Source organism: Salmo trutta, chromosome 20, assembly GCF_901001165.1.
Source record: "Salmo trutta chromosome 20, fSalTru1.1, whole genome shotgun sequence".
In the NCBI taxonomy this organism is placed as follows: Eukaryota; Metazoa; Chordata; class Actinopteri; order Salmoniformes; family Salmonidae; genus Salmo; species Salmo trutta.
In genome coordinates this window covers 51382233-51404485 of record NC_042976.1, presented here as the reverse complement: position 1 = coordinate 51404485, position 22253 = coordinate 51382233, and the positions used below count along the sequence as shown (strand labels likewise).

The 22253-nt window shown below is 42.3% G+C and overlaps 1 protein-coding gene across 1 annotated transcript in view; it reads left to right on the top strand.

Annotated features, from left to right (window-relative positions):
- The window catches only part of itgbl1 (integrin, beta-like 1), a 150388-nt gene that overhangs the window by 76389 nt on the left and 51746 nt on the right, over positions 1-22253 (top strand). Inside the window, exon 8 of the mRNA XM_029703650.1 lies at positions 21779-21895. Within this exon, the coding sequence (XP_029559510.1) occupies positions 21779-21895 (117 nt within the window). The remainder of the gene's footprint in view (positions 1-21778; positions 21896-22253) is intronic.

Here is a 22253-nt window from a genome sequence, read left to right as displayed (position 1 = left end):
ATATCTTCCGCGCATCCTGCAAAGGTGGAGGTGTTGCTGACATTTACGACAGCAAATTTCAATTTACCCCCCAAAAATGACAGCATTTTCGTCGTTTGAGCTTCTAGTCATGAATTCTATGCAGCCTTCTCAATCACTTTTTATAGCTACTTGTCATGTCCTGACCAGTAAAGGGGTTATTTGTTATTTGTAGTTTGGTCAGGACATGGCAGGGGGTGTTTGTTTTATGTGTTTTTTTTTTTTTTTGTTAATGTTCTATGTTAGTCTATTTCTATGTCTAGTTATTCTATTGCTATGTTTAGTTTTTTGGGTTGACTTTCAATTGGAGGCAGCTGTTCCTCGTTGCCTCTAATTGAAGGTCCTATTTAGTAGGGGTGTTTTTCATGGGTTTTTGTGGGTAGTTGTTCCATGTGTAGCTGTGTGCCTCACAGGACTGGTTTCTCATCGTTGTATTTGTTCAAGTGTTTTTGTTTCATTTTCTTTAATAAATAAAGAAGATGAGTATACACATTCCCGCTGCGCCTTGGTCCCATCTTTACGACGAGCAAGACACTACTGTTTACAGGCCTCCTGGGCCATATACAGCGTTCCTCACTGAGTTCCCTGAATTACTATCGGACCTTGTAGAAATATTCACATTTTTGGTGACTTCAATATTCTCAGGGAAAAGTCCACAGACCCAGTCCAAAAGGCTTTCGGAGGCCATCATCAACAAAGTGGGTTTTGTCCAACATGTCTCCGGACCTACTCATTGCCACAGTCATACCCTGGATATAGTTTTGTCCTGTGGAATAAACATTGTGAATCTAAATGTTTTTCCTCATAATCCTAGACTATTACTTATTATGTTTGCAATCACAACAAATAATCTGCTCAGACCCCAACCAAGGATCATTGAAAGCTGTGCTATAAAATCTCGGATTCCTAGATGTTCTTCCACGCTCCCTCCACCTACCCAAGGACGTCGGAGTACAAAAAACGGTTAACCACCTAACTGAGGATCTAAATTTAATCTTGCGTAATACCCTAGATTCAGTCACACCCCTAAAACAAAACAAAACAAAAAAAAGACAGTTGTCTCTCACCGCTTTCCATGCCTAGCATGGACAGAGAGGTAGGAGCCAGTGTGTGTGTGTGTGTGTGTGCATGTGTGCGTGCGTGCAAACATGTATGCCTATATGTATATGTGTGTGTGTTTCATTGGCAAATTGTGTTTAGCATTGCATGTGTGTGTGTCTTGAATGCCTGAGTGATTAACCAATAATTTCTCTCTATCTCTCTCCTCACTGACCTTTTCCCTCCTCTGTGCTGATTGAAGGGTTGTGAATGCTCGGCATGGTGAGAGACAGACCGTCTGTGTGTTTACCTCCAGCTTCCTACCAGGGAAGAGTGGAGGGGGGGGGCAGTGATTGTGTGAATTTAAAGTTGAGGAGAAAGAAGAGGAGAGGAGAAAAGAAGAGGATGCCATGTAAAAGTGTCAGGATTGGGTTAAATGTATAGTGAACAAAAATACAAAGGCAACATGCAACAATTTCAACAGTTCATATAAGGAAATTAGTCAATTGAAATAAATGAATTAGGCCCTAACCCATGGATTTCACATGACTGGGCAGGGGCGCAGCCATGGGTGGGCATAGGAGTGCATAGGCCCACCCACTGGGGAGCCAAGCCCAGCCAATCAGAATTTGTTTTTGACCTCCTGAAAGGCCATTAAAGGGTATGTGGTTGAAAATCAAGTTAAGGGCAAACTACAGTATGTTATCATGTACTTATACAGAAAATAGAGCAGGTTCTGTATGGCTTTTAGCAGTGCAGAAATACAATAGCAGGTCCTCACATCATAGGCCTACGGATTTGGCGTCTGGCAAATGCCAGATGGGCTGGACCATTTTTTTGTTGGGTGAGCTGGTCGAAATTAACGCACACATCTAAATAAAACAATGAAAAAGGTGACATTGGCCAGTTAAGATTTTTTTGGGGGGGGAGATTGCTTCATTTTTGTTATACTAATCTATAATGAGCCTTTGGCTGATCAGTGTGCAACGGCCGGTTGAGCTGAGCAGAGGTCACACAAACTCACATTCAAAGTCAAACGCGGCATCAGTAAAGATACCGGCTTTGACTCTCTGACTCTGTCATCAGTTAGACAGCCAAGATCATGGATGGTAAAAAACAAAAAGGGTGCTCATAAACTTAGAAAGATCACTATAAATCATTAGCTTGGCTTTTAAACAAGCATCTCTCTGGTAAGAAGAAGGGTGGGGGTGTATGCCTTATGATTAATGAGACGTGGTGTGATCATAACAACATACAGGAACTCAAGTCATTTTGTTCACCTGACTTAGAATTCCTCACAATCAAATGCCGACTGCATTATCAACCAAGAGAATTCTCTTCAATTATAATCACAGTCGTGTATATCCCCCCCAAGCAGACACATCGACCGCCCTGAAAGAACTTCATTGGACTCTATGTAAACTGGAAACCACATATCCTGAGGCTGCATTTATTGTAGCCGGGGATTTTAACAAGGCTAATCTGAAAACAAGGCTCCCCAAATTCTATCAGCATATCGGTTGTGCTACCAGGGGTAGCAAAACCCTAGACCACTGTTATTCTAACTTCCGCGACGCATATAAGGCCCTCCCCCGCGCTCCCTTTGGAAAAGCTGACCACGACTCCATTTTGTTGTTCCCAGCCTATAGACAGAAACTAAAACAGGAAGCTCCCGCCCTCAGGTCTGTTCAACGCTGGTCCGACCAATCAGATTCCACGCTTCAAGATTGCTTCGATCACGTGGACTGGGATATGTTCCGCATTGCTGCGAACAACAACATTGACGAATACGCTGACTCGGTGTGCGAGTTCATTAATTAACAAGTACATCGGTGATGTCGTACCAACAGCGTTTATTAAAACATTCCCCAACCAGAAACCGTGGATTGATGGCAGCATTCGCGCAAAACTGAACACGCGAACCACTGCTTTTAATCAGGGCAAAGTGACCGGAAACATGACTGAATACAAACAGTGTAGCTATTCCCTCCGCAAGGCAATCAAACAAGCTAAGCGTCAGGACAGAGACAAAGTGGAGTCGCAATTCAACGGCGTAGACACGAGAGGTATGTGGCAGGGTCTACAGTCAATCACGGACTACAAAAGAAAAATCAGCCCCGTCGCGGATCACGATACCTTGCTCCCAGACAGACTAAACAACTTTTTTGCTCGCTTTGAGAACAATACAGTGCCACTGACACGGCCCGCTACAGAAACCTGTAGGCTTTCCTTCACTGCAGCCAACGTGAGTAAAACATTTAAACGTGTTAACCCTCGCAAGGCTGCAGGCCCAGACGGCATCCCCGGCCGCATCCTCAGAGCATGCACAGACCAGCTGGCTGGTGTGTTTACAGACATATTCAATCAATCCTTATCCCAGTCTGTTGTCCCCACATGCTTCAAGAGGGCCACCAATGTTCCTGTTCCCAAGAGAGCTAAGGTAACTGAGCTAAATGACTACCGCCCTGTAGCACTCAGTTCTGTCATCATGAAGTGCTTTGAGAGACTAGTCAAGGATCATATCACCTCCACCCTACCTGACACCCTAGACCCACTCCAATTTGCCTACCGACCCAATAGGTCCACAGACGATGCAATCGCCGTCACACTGCACACTGCCCTAACCCATCTGGACAAGAGGAATACCTATGTAAGAATGCTGTTCATCGATTACAGCTCAGCATTTAACACCATAGTACCCTCCAAACCCTGGGTCTCAAACACGCCCTGTGCAACTGGGTCCTGGACTTCCTGACGGGCCACCCCCAGGTGGTGAGGGTAGGTAACAACATCTCCACCCCGCTGATCCTCAACACTGGGTCCCCACAAGGGTGCGTTCTCAGCCCTCTCCTGTACTCCCTGTTCACCCTGTTCACGTGGCCATGCACGCATCCAACTCAATCATAAAAATCTAATCAAATCAAATTTATTTATATAGCCCTTCGTACATCAGCTGATATCTCAAAGTGCTGTACAGAAACTCAGCCTAAAACCCCAAACAGCAAGCAATGCATGTGAAAGAAGCCCGGTGGCTAGGAAAAACTCCCTAGGAAAAACTCCCTAGAAAGGCCAAAAACCTAGGAAGAAACCTAGAGAGGAACCGGGCTATGAGGGGTGGCCAGTCCTCTTCTGGCTGTGCCGGGTGGATATTATAACAGAACATGGTCAAGATGTTAAAATGTTCGTAAATGACCAGCATGGTCAAATAATAATAATCATAGTAGTTGTCGAGGGTGCAACAAGCACGTCCGGTGAATAGGTCAGGGTTCCATAGCCGCAGGCAGAACAGTTGAAACTGGAGCAGCAGCATGGCCAGGTGGACTGGGGACAGCAAGGAGTCATCATGCCAGGTAGTCCTGAGGCATGGTCCTAGGGCTCAGGTCCTCCGAGAGAAAGAAAGAAAGAAAGAAAGAAAGAGAGAATTAGAGAGAGCATATTTAAATTCACACAGGACACCGGATAAGACAAGAGAAATACTCCAGATGTAACAGACTGACCCTAGCCCCCCGACACATAAACTACTGCAGCATAAATACTGGAGGCTGAGACAGGAGGGATCAGAAGACACTGTGGCCCCATCCGATGATACCCCCGGACAGGGCCAAACAGGCAGGATATAACCCCACCCACTTTGCCAAAGCACAGCCCCCACACCACAATCATCAAGTTTTCAGACGACACTACAGTGGTAGGCTTGATTACCAACAACGACGAGATGGCCTACAGGGAGGAGGTGGGGGCCCTCGGAGTGTGGTGTCAGGAAAATAACTTTGCACGCAATGTCAACAAAACAAAAGAGATGATCGTGGACTTTAGGAAACAGCAGAGGGAGCAGCCCCCTATCTACATTGACGGGACAGTAGTGGAGAGGGTGGAGAGTTTTAAGTTCCTCGGCATACACATCACAGACAAACTGAAATGGTCCACCCACACAGACAGCGTGGTGAAGAAGGCGCAGCAGTGCCTCTTCGACCTCAGGAGGCTGAAGAAATTCGGCTTGTCACCAAAAACACTCACAAACTTTTACAGATGCACAATCGAGATCATCCTGTCGGGCTGTATCACCACCTGGTACGGCAGCTGCTCCGCCCATAACCGGAAGGTTCTCCAGAGGGTAGTGAGGTCTGCACAACGCATCACCGGGTGCAAAGTACCTGCCCTCCAGGATACCTACACCACCCGATGTCACAGGAAGGCCAAAAAGATCATCAAGGACAGCAACCACCCGAGCCACTGCCTGTTCACCCCGTTAACATCCAGAAGGCGAGGTCAGTACAGGTGCATCAAAGCTGGACCCGAGAAATTGAAAAACAGCTTCTATCTCAAGGCCATCAGACTGTTAAACAGCCATCACTAACATTGAGTGGCTGCTGCCAACATACTGACTCAACTCAAGCCACTTTAATAATGGGAAAATTGATATAATCAATTTATCACTAGCCACTTTATATTATTCATATTAGATAATGTTTACATAACCTACATTATTCATCTCATATGTATATACTGTACCTATACCATCTACTGCATCTTGCCATCTTGATGTATTAGATGTATCACTAGCCACTTTAAACAATGCCACTTTATATCATGTTTTCGTTACCTACATTACTCATCTCATATGTATATACTGTACTCTATGCCATCCTGATGTAATGTATCACTAGCCACCTTAAACAATGCCGCTTTATATGTTTTCATACCCTACAATACTCATCTCATATGTATATACTGTACTCCATACCATCTATTACATCTTGCCTACGCCGTTCGGCCATCACTAATTTATATATTTTTATGTACATATTCGTATTCATTCCTTTACACTTGTGTGTAGAAGGTAGTTGTTGAGGAATTGGAAGATTACTTGTTAGATATTACTGCATGGTCGGAACTAGAAGCACAAGCATTTCGCTACACTTGTATTAACACCTGCTAACCATGTGTATGTGACAAATACATTTGATTTGATTTGTTCTGCGCAGAGGGCAGCAGTTGTTTGTTCACTGTTCAGAGCAGGCTAGTCTTCTTTGCAATCAACTTGTCTGGCAGGGAAATTGATGTTAAAAATTTGTCCATGGTCACATTTCTGCATTTGCCCATGTAAGGCTCCACGAGTCTCAAAACCACAGCCTCAGAAAGTCGCTCACCCGCTGGCCTGGTTTCATCTTTCCCCGAATACGGTTTTGACATTGGTGGCTAACCAAAACTTAACTGAAGTCACATGCTCTATTATCAGTTTCTATCTATTGACCATTTATCCTTTGACGACAGAATAGCATATTTTCATTTTAAGTTGATTATGTTACTAGTTTTTGCTTAGTAGCCAGAGGAATGCTGCAGCGTGAGTGGTCATGTGCTGAATGCATGGACAGCACAGATATTTTGGAAAAAAGTGAAATTTGGAAAAAGAGCAACACTTCTTGAATTTTGAGAGTTATTTGACAAAGGTAAGTGTCATCGAAACTGCAGAATATGCTCTTCTGTCATAATAAAATAATAATACAATAAATGTGATTAGTAATAGAGTTATAGTAGATAAAACGGTCCCATAACAGCTTCTTTCTACAAAGTATAACATAAAAGAAAATGTTATCAACCCGTAAGGTGTGCGGTCAATTTATTTGCTGCCTCCTGAGTGGTGTAGTGGTCTAAGGCACTCCATCGCGATGCTAGCTGTGCCGCTAGAGACCCTGGTTCGAGTCCATGCTCTGTCGCAGCTGGCCGAGACCGGGAGACCCACGGGGCAGTGCACAACTGGCCCAGTGTCACCTGGGTTAGAGGAGGGTTTGGCTGGCAGGAATGTCCTTGTCCCATCGCGCTCTAGCGACTCCTGTGGCGGGCCAGGCATCTACACGGTCGCCAGGTATACAGTGTTTCTTCTGACACATTAGTATGGCTGGCTTCCGGGTTAAGCAGTGTGGGTTGGGTTGGGTTGTGTTTTGGCGGATGCACGACTCTCGACCTTTGCCTCTCCCGAGTCCGTACAGGTGTTGCAGCGATGAAACAAGACTGTAACTACCAATTGGATACCACGAAATTGGCTTTGAATGAGGATATTGTCACACATCTCATTATTGTCAATTTAATCTTGTTTATAGGCTAACTCTTATGTGTGAAATTCATTTTGTTATTGCTGACTGGCATCATTTGGCATCATCATCATTTGTTTAGTGTTATTCTAAAGACCCAATGCAACACATAGCATGTTTTCGTTTCCCATACAGCAACTTTTATTAGTAATAGAGTTACAGTAAATAAAACAGTCCCATAACAGCTTATTTTTACAAAGTAAAATGTAAAAGAGAATGGCAATAACCTGCAAGCCTTGTGGTCAAATTATTAACATGAGCGCCAAAGCTGATGAATATGCATAACACCAACTCATCATTACACTATTGTTGTTCTAAATTAAATCAACCTCTTCATCATTAAGTTAGGCCTAATTTAAATTCTATTTTGAAGTAATTTGCACAATTATCGCCCATCCATTTGTCATTTATTCAGTGGGCTGGTATCGTTTGCTACGCTGGATAGAATCAAGGATTTTGTTGTGACGTGACTTGCATTAATGTGATGACTGTTATTTATCTTATCAACTAACTATGTTTAATTGTTACTCCATTAAATGAATCATGTAACAATGAACTCATTAGGAATTTGGGGCACCACGTGAAAAGTTGTTTAACAAATGACTGTCTCCTGAATTAAACTCTAAAGATATATAAATATTTCTTATTTCAATAACAGTCACGTATTAATTATTACCGCATATCAGTCTCATTCTGAAATTCGTAGAACTCTTGAATCCTAAACAACCCCAGCTTTTCTGATTATTCAGTTCTACACAAATTGATTTAATAATTTATTTACTAACAATCTAAATAATAACACAGAATACACATACACACTTAAATGAGATAAAAATCCCTAGTGGACTGACAAGATATGACAGCTTGTTACACATATGGAGAATGAGGGGTAGGTAAAGAGAGGGAGAGACAAAGAGAGACAACACTTGGATACATTTGGAAGGTACCTTCAAAATAATAATAATACTTTGCTCACGAACCACTGCTCATTTGGGTAAAAAATGCAATGTATTTACGTGTAGATGTCTTTGTCCGTCATCCCTCTGAAACTAACCGATCCTTCTATGAGGAAGGGGCTGGATGGGTGTAAGGCTCTGGTTGTCACCAGACGTCACAATGTCCTTCTTCTTTGTAGAGCTTCTCTGGGAGTGAAGTGTTTGTCAGAACAGATACTTCAGACGCACCAACAGTTGTCTGAGATGGGATTCTCCGTTCCACCTAATGTCTTTACTCAAAGTTCTAGACTACTTTACATAACAGCTGCAGACTGGTAATGCTAAGGTCTAGTGAGTTTATCTTCTCGTGTAGAGATTGGGTTTCAGAGTTTTAACCATTTGTAACGTTTAGCTTGCGCTTCATGTCAGCTGGTCTGGTAGTTTCAACCATTTCAACGTGTGAACCACGGTCTCACGTCTTTTGGTCTCAATGGTTAATTATTCAGGGTTCAGCTCCCGACCACTTTACATGCCAGTAGTAACCTGGCAATGTACTGTTCTCACCATTTTCAGCCGTGTAGCCACCACTCCACACTTTCTGGTCTAGTAGTTTCAACCATTCGTAATGTCCGGCTCACACAGTCTGTCTGCTGGTCTGATATGTTAACTTTTTTACGATAGGGGGCAGCATTCGGAATTTTGGATGAAAAGTGTGCCCACAGTAAATTGCCTGCTCCTCAGGCCCAGAAGCTAGGATATGATTTGGATAGAAAACACTCTAACGTTTCTAAAAATGTTACAATTATGTCTGTGAGTATAACAGAACTTATTTGGCAGGCAAAACCCCGAGGACAAACCATCCAGGATTTTATATTTTGAGGTGACAGTGTTTTTAATGGGTTTTCTATGTGGATCTAGATTTCTAAGGCACTTGCTTGCAGTTCCTATCACTTCCACTGGATGTCAACAGTCTTTAGAGATTGGTTGATGTTTTTCTTTTGAGTAATGAAGAAGTATGGCTGTTCAGAATGAGGGACGAGTCTAGTGTACTGTTGTGGTTGGAGTGCGAGACCTGAAAGCTCGCTCCACTTTGTTTTCATCCGGTATTGAACACAGTTTATCCCATCTTAAATTTAATCGATTATTTACATAAAAAAATACCTAAAGTTGTATTAGGAAAGTTGTTTGGATCAAGATTACAGGTAACTTATTAGATATTTTCTAGTCATGTTGCGCGAGTTGGAACCGGTGTTTTTCTGACTCAAACGCACAAAATAAATGGACATTTTGGAGATATAACGACTGAATTTATCAAACAAAAGGACCATTTATGATGTTTATGGGACATATTGGAGTGCGGAAGGCATGAATTATATCGTTATTTCTGAGTTTTGTGTCGTGCATGGCGGGTTGAATTATGATTGTCATGTGTTTGTTTGATGGGGTGCTGTCCTCAGATAATAGCATGGTTTGCTTTCGCCGTAAAGCCTTTTTGAAATCTGACATGATGGCTAGATTAACAAGAAGTTAAGCTTTAATTTGGTGTATTGCACTTGAAAGTTACATATTTCAAATAATTTTGGGGGAATTTTGCACTCTGCCATTTCACTGGATGTTGTCGAAACGTTTCGCTAGTGGAACCCCTAGCCGTAAAAGGTTAATTCTTAGCAAGTTCTTTTAAGCACTCTGGTCGGAAAAGCGGATCTTTCACGCTGACACGGTCTTCTGACCTCATTAGGGGCATGGCTTAGTTAATGTGCAACGGACATGAAAAAAACATTATCTCATTAGAAGACTAAAATCACATTCCTATTTTAACAAAATTAGTTTTCTTGTTCTTCGTAGTGTATTAACATCATACTGGATGGAAACTTGAAAGCTAGAATATGTTTCCTTCTTAAGTTACATTGTATGGTTCATACAGTTTTTAATAACGTCACAAAATAATAAACATTATGACATGATTATTCTTCAGATCCCCACGGACCATTCTTAAAACCTCTTGCGCATATCATCCCGTTAGCGGGATCATTTTCCAGCGAAAACTCCTAGCGACATTAGCATAACGAAATTCAATCTTTTTTTTTTTCAAATATAGGGCTGTCTCATATCGTTTTATAGACACACCTCTCTTGAATCGACCCTTGTTGTCCGATTTCAAAAAGGTTTTACAGGAAAAGCACAATATTAGATTATGTTAGAGGAGTACATGGTAAAAGTCGCATCATATGAATTTTCCGAGCAAGCACACCCATCACATATAATCAAAAAACAGCTAAATGCAGCACTAACCTTTTACAAACTTCATCAGATGACACACCTAGGACATCATGTTACACACAGCATGCAATCTTTTGTTCAATAAAGGTCATATTTCTATATAAAAACAGCATTTTACATCGGCACCTGACGTTGACTAACTATTTTCCCATAAAATGCGTCCCGGGAAACAGTGCTACAATTTTATAAATTACTATTCGAAAAAGATATTTTTTTTTTATATTGTCAATCTAAGATGTATAGATGAATATCTCTTGAAAACACCCGTCATAACAGATTTTAAATTAACTTTACAGGGTAATCACACTTTGAGATCAAAGGGGATGCGATACCCAGAAAATGAGCTCGAAAGCCTAGCTCGGCGCCATCTTTGAACAATTGCAAATCACATCTGATATTGTATAATATCGCCAATAATCCCTCACCTTTAGTTGTCTTCATCAGAAAGCACTTCCCGATATCCCAGGTCCATGACAAATGTATTTTCGGTCGAAAAAGTCCATGCTTTATGTTCCATTAGCTTCCTGTTGTTAGCGCATCCTAAGGCTGTAATCAAATGTTGATCCGTGCGCGGCACCTGGCTGACGATAAATGACTGTTTACTGTCAGTTAGGTTCGTTCAAACATGTCAAACGTTGTATAAAATAATCGTCAGGGCCTGTTTCAACAAGAGAGCCAATCAGATTCGAGTGGGACGATTTCATTGTGTTTCAAAAGGTTTCCAAAGGTGGGGGCAGACACGGCCGCCGACGTCACAATGCTGATGGCCCTACTACAGTGACCAATTGCCACATCGTCTCTTTCACTGAGTTTCGACCGCAGAACCCTCAAAACACTTTGTAAAGACTGGGGACATCTAGCGGAAGCACTGGAAAGTGCTCAATTATCATTTTTTCACGTTGTGAATTATAGGCAAGGCTGTGAAGTCGAGTCGACAATTCAGATTCCCACTTCCTGGTTCAATCGGTCTCGGGGTTTTGACTGCCATACGAGTTCTGTTATACTCACAGACACCATTCAAACAGTTTTAGAAAATTTAGGGTGTTTTCTATCCATATAAAATAAGTATATGCATGTCCTAGCTTCTGACTTTGATTAGTAGGCCGTTGAAAATGGGAACGATTTTTTTTCAAAATGCGCTGTGGCGCCCCCTATCCTAGGGTAACGTCAAGAGGTTAACATTCCTATCTTAGAAATATTGTTCTAAAGTTCACTCTTTGTGTGTTATAGTTTTGGGTGGCAGAATGTCTCTGTAACAGTCATTCCTTTCCCAATACTGAGGAGCAAAGGGAGAGTTCTCTCTCACTTAATTTACGGCAGGGTGTGAAGGTGTCATGAAACTCCCCCTCTTCTGTGGGTAAGAAGGTCTGGATGTTGTCAGCTATTTACCAAGCTGATCTGAGGACTTTAATCCTCGACCAGGAGAGTCATGACAATATGTTTGGCATTATTCTAAAGACTGTCTGCAACATGTAGCATGTTTTTGTTTCCCTTACAATAAATGTGATTAGTAATAGAGTTACAGTAAATAAAACGGTCCTATAACAGCTTCTTTTTACAAAGTATAACGTAAAAGACAATGGTATCAACCCGTAAGGCGTGCGGTCAATTTATTTGCTGCTGATAAATAGGCATAACATAAACGTATTGCTACACTATTGTCTTTCTATATTAAATCAACATCTTCACACTCCTTATAATTCAGTTAGGCCTAACAAGAAGAAGCACAGAGTGACATCAGAGAATATGCTGAGACAGGTAGACAGCACAACTGGGAGGCAAACAAAAAGATGAGTTGGCGATGCGCACTGTGATATGGTTTGGTGTGGATAAAATGCCAGGACCTAATTCTTGTCCCAGTCCGCCCCTGCTTTTGTACCATTAATGCTTCCATACCTTGAAAGGACACAGTGCACAGTGCTCACAGATGGTGCTGAAACACATGGTCAATCACAGTCAGAAACATTTGTGAACTAGTCTAAGACACAGTTGCAGGGTCAATGCCTCTTACTCAACTCTAAGTCTCTCTTTCAATCTCTCTCTCGCTCTCTCTCTTACTCTTATTTCTCTCAGTTCAACACACACTGCAGTATTTATTCTGTTTTTGACATTACTCTGATCTTGACAAACAAGGAGTTTCACTTCAGGGTCCCTGGGATCCCATTGTTAACATCTGGACTCATTCTCAATTTTTCTGTGTATTTTTTATTGTTGTGTTTTTCATAGTGGCTTTATGCTTCACCACACACACCAGGGGTAAAAAAATTATCCGGCTCACACAAACACACACAGCGAGAGAGCGGGCCTCTGTTTCTGCTTGGCGAGCAGAGAGAGCGAGAGATACCCCCACCCCTCCTCCCGCCAAGTAGGCCTATTTACAAGTCAGATTTCGCTAGCATTGCAGAGTTTGGGAAGAAAGGAGAGTGAGAAAAGTTTTCAAGCTGTCTGAAGATAACTTGAAGTGTGAGGCTTGATGTGAGGAAGGTCCTACGTGGCAGATAGGAGGTTGAGTTAATGGAATGCTTTAGCCCGACTTGTTTCCCATTCGCACCACAGGACCACTGTGATGTGGCACAGAGGACGATTTCACAGGATTTGTCATGTTTTGTGTGAAGTCGGCTATAGGCCTGTCACAATACGGCATGAATTTTTAATTGTTGGAGATTTGGAGGCAGCTTACCTGGTTTTAACCTATTTCATCTCTGAAGTCGGAAGATAGTTGATGCTGTGACTGTGACAAGATAATGAGCCTCTCAGTAGGTGAAACTGGCTGCTGTCATTACGACATCATCATAACATCATTAGAATGTAATTGAAATCAGAAATTTGTTGATATGACGTTATTACAACTGGTTTTGCCTGCTGGGTATTTCTATTGTTGTTGTTTGTTATTTGTGGTTATTGGGAATAGTTTTCTGTGTTTAAGTCCACTGACAAACCATGGAGCTGGTTTGCACTTGCGTCCACTCTGGCTCCTTAGTGTCACAGTTGATATCTGTGTTGTGTGACGTAGAGTGCCTGTGGGCGATTGACTATGTTTAGGCTTCACTGGTCTGTCCACTGCATCTTCAAACAGGGGCAAACTGAGTTCCACTGCCCCCCATTCACTTGTTGCTGTAGTGAAGGTGTTATGTACACACACACACATAAACACACACAAACACACACTCAGGAAGACAACAAATCCTTGGAAAGTTGGTTAGTGTAGAGGGTAAACAATTGACACACACACACACACCAGACACACCCCTCTCAGGCGCAGGCAACCATGATGACCACAGACATAATTGATAAGACAGGGGTGTATGAGGCCAGAGCAGACAGTGGTGTGTTATCAGTGAGGATGACTGGAGAGGTTGTCAGCCAGGCCACTGCCTGCAGGTTACTATGTCTAATTACAGAGTGGTGTGTGTGTGTGTGTGTGTGTGCGTGCGTGTGTGCGTGCGCGTGTGTGTCCAGTGTGCCAGATGACAGCTGTAAGTCATTTCAAGACAGGACTGATTCTATGTCAACACATACAGTACATATTAAACTGCCAATTCAAGCAAGTTAATTTACTATTTTCACACCTATTCACACTTCACTGACCTACCAACTTCTAACGGTATTTGTTAAGATAGTTGCTTTAAAGGAGAAACATGTAGCATTTTATCCATACATGTGATTTCTTCATGGGTTTTTGAAGGACACTGCTTAGAAATGGCTAAAATGGCTTTCTCCTGCTTCTTACCTTATCAGAATCCAAAAAACATCAGTTGCAACGACGTGAAGAAGTTTTGTATTGCTAATATGTTTGTTATTGTTGTTAACTTTGCAAACGAGAACCAATCATAATTCAGGAAGTTGTCCACACAACAACAGCCGGATAGGCAATTTGTGGTAAAAATGCTAATTAGCGGTGAAAATTTGTCGCGCTTTGTTCATAAATGTAATTGTTACTCTCGTGGATTAAATTTTTTTACTACAGATCTTAATTCGATCACCCTGACACAGAACAACTTTCCTGCAAAGCAGAAAACGACAAACTTAAGTGTATTTAAGGTTTAAAAAGGCTTGTAAAAGTTTGTATTTTTCCTGTGGTAGGAAACTCCGGAAACTGGCACAAATTAAGATTCTACAGTACTACTGGTATGTCATTGACATTTGGCACTAGCTGGAAGTGGAATTGTCACTTCTAGCTTCTCTTTACCTGCAAGTAAGCCTTGCCCATGCACCTAACAGCATGTCTATTTTGAAGAATGGAACTTGGATGCATACACATGCCTCTCCAGCATACGCTATTCATTTTGTTGGTAACTGAGAGATGGACACACCCCAAACTCTAGTGGAACACATTTTAGTCATTTAGCAGATTCTCTTATACAGGGTTAAGTGCCTTGCACAATGGCACATCAACATATGTTTCACCTATTCAGCTTTGGGATTAAAACCTGCAACCTTTCAGCTTCTGGCCCAATGCTCTTAACAGCTAGGCTACCTGTCATCCTTAACCACTGGGCTAACTGAACACACACACAGTCAGCTACAGATTTTTTATTGTTTTTTGTCATTTAGCAGAAACTCTTATCCAGAGCGAATTTTCAGGAGCAATTAGGGTTAAGTGCCTTGCTCAAGGGCACATCAACAGACATTTCACGTAGTCGGCTCGGGGATTGAAACCTGCAACCTTTCAGTTACTGGCCCATTGACCTTAACCTGAACACATGCTGTCCAGGTGTTAGCTATGGTTCTGAACATCGCAGCTTCAATCTCAGTGCTAGGTTCTCATTTTGTAATTGTAGTTTGTCTGTTTTAACCCTAACCCAAACCTTAGTGCTTAACTTAAAGGCCCAGCACAATCAAATGTGATTTTCCTGTGCTTTATATACACTTTATTAGTTTATTAGGTACACCATTCTAGGAGCAGGTCGGACCCACCTTTACCTCTAGAACAGCCTGAATTCTTCAGGCATGTTTACAAGTTGTCAGAAACGTTCCACAGGGATGCTGGTCCATGCTGATGCAGTGGCATCAAGTAGTTGCTGCAGATTGGACTGCGACACATTAATGCTGCAAACAGCCGGTTCCATCTCATCCAAAAGATGCTCTATTGGGTTGAGGTCTGGGGACTGCACATTCCACCCAAATATACTGAACTCACAGTCATGTTCCAGCCAATGTTTTTCCACTTCTCAATTGTCCAGTGCTGGTGATCGGGTGCCCACTGGAGCCGATTCTTCATCTTTTTAGCTGATAGGAGTGGAACCCGGTGTAGTCGTCTGCTGCAATAATCCATCCGTGACAAGGATAAACGAGTTGTGAGTTCCGAGATGCCCGTTATTTGTCTGTTTGTTGGCTGCCTGTTAGCTTTCACAATTCTTGCCATTCTCCTTCGACCTCTCCCATCAACGAGCTGTTTTCGCCCACAAGACAGCCACTGGATCTGACGCGCCTGGTACCGACGATCATACCAAGCTCTAAGTCGCTTAGATCACTTGTTTGGCCCATTCTAATTTTAAATCGAACAGTAACTGAATGCCTCGATGCCTGTCTGCTTGCTTTATATAGGGCCACTTGACTCACTGTCTGTGGAGCAATCCATTTTCGTGAACGGGGTGGTGTACCTAATTCCACACCATGAGGTTGGAATAATACTGTGAAATTGTACAAATTATGATAATGCCCTTTTAGTGTAAGAGCTGTTTGAAAAGTGCGCCTGAAATTTCAGCCTGTTTTGTTGGGATGGAGTTTTGGCCTGCCTGGTGACATCAAATTCAATTAAATTAAACCTCTTAAGACTACAGTGGGCACTATATTAACTGAGGATTACTTATTTTAGGTTTAAGGAGTGTGTAGGTCACATTCTTTATTGTGTATCTATGGAAGTTATATATTTAGAACCGCCTTCTCATTAGGAATCCAGCAATCATATCTGTGTCGCGAGCGAGTCGACTAGACAAACAGCTTGCTAAGGACCACACTTTGACGTGACGTGGCAAAGAGGAGACAAAATGGATTGTAATGATGCAGCTGACCACTCGATTGAGCCAGAGACACGTTTATTCGACAGATAAGCCTGAGTGTCCTAGGACTATCTAGTCTTCTGTGTTCTGACTAATAAAACAGTGGGAAATTAATAAAATAAGTAATGTAAACATATTATCAGTAAAGAACTCATTTTGTGTGGAAGTCCCCCCCAAAAATGTACTGCGGAGACAGACATTAAAAGCACAGTAGAATCAAGAAAAAGCTACTTTTTGTCACGTCCTGACCAGTAAAACAGGTTGTTTGTTATTGTAGTTTGGTCAGGGCGTGGCAGGGGGTATTTGTTTTATGTGTTTCGGGGTATTTGGTTAATGTTCTAGGTTGGTATATTTCTATGTTCGTTCTAGTTTTCCTATTTCTATGTTTAGTTTATTGGGTTGACCTTCAATTGGAGGCAGCTGTTCCTCGTTGCCTCTAATTGAAGGTCCTATTTAGTAGAGGTGTTTTTCCATGGGTTTTGTGGGTAGTTGTTCCATGTGTAGCTGTGTGCCTCACGGGACTGTTTTCTCGTCGTTGTTTTTGTTTAAGTGTTTATTTTGGTTTTCTTCATAATAAAGAAGATGAGTATACACATTCCCGCTGCGCCTTGTTCCCATCCTTACGACGAACGAGACAGAACTACCCACCACCAACGGACCAAGCAGCGGAGGAAGGAGCAGCAGAGGGATTTGGAGTCATGGACATGGGAGGAAATTTTGGACGGGGCAGGACCTTGGCACCAGGCTGGGGAGTACCGGCGGCCTAAGGAGGAGCTGGAGGCAGCCAAGGCGGAGCGGCGTCATTACGAGGCATTATACGCGCAGATTGGCAAGTGTGAGAGGCAGCCCCAAGAATTGTTTTGGGGGGAGGCACACGGGAAGAGTGGCTAGGTCAGGTAATATACCTAAGCCAACTCCCCGTGCTTATTATGGGGAGCAGCGGATCATGAGAGCGCCGGTCTATGCGGAAGTGCACACGATCTCGCCCATGCGCACGCACAGTCTGGTGCGAGCGATTCCAGCCCCTCGCAAGTGCCGTGCTAGAGTGGGCATCCAGCCGGGTAGGAGTATGCCTGCGCAGTACATCTGGCCACCAGTACGTCTCCTAGGCCCAGGCTACCCAGCGCCTGCTCTACGCACGGCAGCCATCAGGCCTCTGCACAGCCCAGTTCGCCCTGTGCCAGCACTCCGCCCGTGCAGGGCTACTGTGACTACCCAGCTATGACGGGTGGTGCAGGCTGTGCGCTCCAGACCTCGAGTGCTTGTTCATGGCCCGGTGTATCCAGTTCCTGCTCCTCGCACTAGCCCTGAGGTGCGTGTCTCCAGTCTGGTACCTCCAGTACCAGCCCCACGCACTAGGCCTCCAGTGCGTCGGCCCAGTCCAGTTCGTCCTGCTCCTGCTCCTCGCACTGGCCTTGAGGTGCGTGTTTCCAGTCTGGCGCCTCCAAAGCCAGACCGTTTTATGTGTTTCGGGGTATTTGGTTAATGTTCTATGTTGGTATATTTCTATATTCGTTCTAGTTTTTCTATTTCTATGTTTAGTTTATTGGGTTGTCCTTCAATTGGAGGCAGCTGTTCCTCGTTGCCTCTAATTGAAGGTCCTATTTACCGTAATTTCCGGACTATTGAGCGCACCTGAATATAAGCCGCACCCACTGAATTAAAAAAATAAATATATTTTGAACATAAATAAGCCGCACATGTCTATAAGCCGCAGGTGCCTAGGGGAACATTGAAACAAACGAACTTTACACAGGCTTTAACGAAACACGGCTTGTAGCAAAAATAAATAGGCTTTAACGAAACACGGCTTGTAACAAAAATAAATAGGCTTTAACGAAACACGGCTTGTAACGAAAAATAAAAAATTAGCAGTAAGCTTTAGTTGTCTTTTTGCACTGAGTCAATTCCTCACGCTGCTGTTTCCAACGTCTTATCAATGACTCATTAAGACCAAGCTCCTGTGCAGCAGCTCTATTTCCTTTTCCAACAGCCAGATCAATCGCCTTCAACTTGAAAGCTGCATCATATGCATTTCTCCGTGTCTTTGCCATGATGAGGGTGACAAAATGACTACCGTAATCAGAATGATGGGAAGTTTGAGAGCGCTCGATTTAATCTAAACAGTAAACAAAAAAGTTGTTTGACCTTAACCCGTTCGGCAATTTCATTGGTCTAATGAAAGCTTCATGCCGCCAAAAAATTCAGCACGTCACAGAATGTGTTTTTTTGGAGAAAAAAAAATTGAAAGCGGGAAAAATCCATATATTAGCCGCGAGGTTTAAGCCGCGAGGTTCAAAGCGTGGGAAAAAAGTTGCGGCTTATAGTCCGGAATTTACGGTAGTAGGGGGGTTTTTCGTGGGTTTTTGTGGGTAGTTGTTCCATGTGTAGCTGTGTGCCTCACAGGACTGGTTTCTCGTCGTTGTTTTTGTTTAAGTGTTTATTTTGGTTTTCTTCATAATAAAGAAGATGAGTTTTCACATTCCCGCTGCGCCTTGTTCTCATCCTTACGACGAACGTGACACTTTTTCGGGGCGCATCTCCCCTTGTTGATGGGGTGGACACGCTGTTTGAATGGCAACATTTTTGATTTAGATGTTCACAAATTTCGCAAATTCTGACTATAACTAATGTGATGACATTTTGAGAAAAGTAGAAAAGAAGGTGAAATATTTTTGGTAGATGTTCCTAAATCTGATTGTCACTATACGCTGAGTATACCAAGCATTAGGAACACCTTCATAATATTGAGACAAAGACACCCCCCACCCCCCACCCACCCACACACTTTAATTAGAGTACTTGATCACATGGGTCGAGTGTTTTTTTTCTCAGACATAAATAAACCATTTCAAAAGCTGAGGCGTGGGATTAAAAGATCATGTTTAAAAGCTCATGTTTTATAATAGTTTTGACTAAAAACACAATATAACGTATACGGATATATAACGTATCTGGATGTGATGTGCAGTACCAGTCAAAATTTGGACACACCTACTCATCCAAGGGTTTTTCTTCATTTGTATTATTTTAGTGAAGAAAGTGAACACTATGAAATAACACAAATGGAATCATGTAGTAACAAAAAAAGTATTAAACAAAACAAAATATATTTTATATTTGAGATTCTTCAAAGTAGCCTTGATGCTTTGCATGCTCTTGGCATTCTCTCAACCAGTTTCATGAGGTAGTCACCTGGAATGCATTTCAATTAACCGGTGTGCCTTGTTAAAAGTTAATTTGTGGAATTTCTTTCCTTCTTAATGCGTTTGAGCCAATCCGTTGTGTTGTGACAAGGTAGGCGTGGTATACAGAAGATAGTCCTATTTGGTAAGGTACAAAGTCCATATAATGGCAAGAACAGCTCAAATAAGCTAAGAGAAACGACAGTCCATCATTAATTTAAGACATGAAGGTCAGTCATTACGGAAAATTTCAAGAACTTTTAAAGTTTCTTCAAGTGCAGTCGCAAAAACCATCAAATGCAATGATGAAACTGGCTCTCTTGAGGACCGCCACAGGAAAGGAAGACCCAGAGATACCTCTGCTGCAGAGGATAAGTTCATTAGAGTTATCAGCCTCAGAAATTGCAGCCCAAAGAAATGTTTCACTTCTCAACATTAACTGTTCAGAGGACACTGCGTGAATCAGGCCTTCATGGTCGAAATGTTGCAAAGAAACCACTACTAAAAGACACCAATAAGAGACTTGCTTGGGCCAAGAAACACAAGCAATGGATATTAGACTCATGGAAATCTGTCCTTTGGTCTGATGAGTATAAATTCGAGATCTTTGTTTCCAACCACCGTGTCTTTGTGAGACTCAGATTAGGTGAACGGATGTTCTCTGCATGTGTGGTTCCTACCGTGAAGCATGGAGAAGGAGGTGTGATGGTGTGGGGGTGCTTTGCTGGTGACACTACCAGTGATTTATTTAGAATTCAAGGCAGACTTAACCAGCATGGCTTCCACAGCATTCTGCAGCGATACACCATCCCATCTGGTTTGAGCAGAGTGGGACTGTAATTTGTTTTTCATCAGGACAATGACCAAACACATCTCCAGGCTGTGTAAGGGCTAATTGACCAAGAAGGAGAGTGATGAAGTGCTGCATCAGATGAACTGGCCTTGACAATCACCCAACCCTTAACCCAATTGAGATGGTTTGGGATGAGTTTTACTGCAGAAAAATCTGTAACAACGTTTATTTTGGTGGATGGGCCAATAAAAAAATATATATATATTATTAAAAATATTGCTTTCTTGCTGGATTGATGAATACGGCCATAGCAAACCAGTTAAAAACTGCTGTCAACTCAATATTAATAGACCAATAAGAAAGAGATTTTTAAACTCTAGTTTAAAAGTTTCCCCTCCCCACTCAGACCAGCAAAACAATCAAAGTAATGTACTCAGTTGTTACCCAGATATTATTTGATATCGAGATAAAAACAGCTGCATTGGATATTCAGCCCTAATGCTTAAATTGTTACCAAAATCTAAGAATTAATGTCTAAATTTAACCGTTGAGGATAGTTCTGGTTTCACTTTTGCTTAGTTTGACTGACAGCTAACAGATAGCGACACACTCCGTAATTAAAAGGGCAATACACTCCGTAATCTACCCAGCGACACACTCCATAATCTCTGAAACCTGTAGTTATGACAACTCTCTGTTTGCTTTGACAGTTGTTTTGGATAGACAGCACTTTGTACTGGGATTGTCTCTGTTGCCGTTTTCACTCTCCTCCTTTTAAAGCCTTCTGGGTGTATTTATTAATGCACATCATAGTATACCGAAGTAAAATGTTTTGCAAAGGAAAAAGTTGTGCCACGAAAATGATTGTTTGTTATTGTACAAGTGCAAGTAGTCCATCCCCATTTCGTCATGTGATAGAAACTGTAAAACAGATAATTTCCCCCTTACCCTCAAAATGTTGTCATATTATGTTTCAGTGTAATGTAATTGTTGTTAAATTAATGATTCAATGGTCATTAAAAAGCAGATGAAAGCAGACTAGAATTCAATCTCCTAAAACTGACCAATTTACAACCTAATTTGGAAGAATATATTGCTCCCTTTAGGTACAGTATGCAAATACTTTAAGAGCCAATATTAGGTGCATTTGGCTGCCAATACCTTAAGATTCCCTTACCTCAAGAGCCAATAATGGTTGTTGTTATCTTCTGTAAACAGGATCTCGCCCTTCTGTATTTGAGGATGTCACTTCACTGAATCTACCTTTAACAATACAACATGAGCGATGGCAAATAAAACAATTCTGATAATTGTTGTTGAAAAACTGTATTTTAGAATTTAGTCATCTGTCATAATGTTGTTAAATGAGAATAACACTGCCACCTTTACACCTGTATTCTTACCAGTGTGTACCCATGTACTACCTGTGTTCCAGGTCTGTGTCAGTGTGGCCAGTGTACCTGCCATCCCCCAGGGGACACTCGTGTGCATGGGAGGAACTGTGAGTGTGATGACCGCCAGTGTGAGGACATCAGCGGAGAGATATGTGGAGGTGAGGGTACACACACACACGCACACACACACACACACACACACACACACACACACACCACCTCTCAGGCACAGGCAGCCATGACAACCACAGAGATTATCGATAAGGCAGGGGTGTTATACACGTATGTGTAATTGAGTATGTTCCATTGTACTTAGTCTTGGAAGTTGCATGTGTGTGTCTCTTGAATGGCTGAGTGATTAGCTGATACTTCCTGATACCACATACAAACCCCTCTCTGTTTCTCTCAATGAGAAATGTCAACCGCCAATGAAACATTAGAACAGGGCCTTTGAGCCAGTCATATCTGCTAAATCTACCATGAGGAGTGTTTAACTAAGTTGGCCTATGCGCTCGC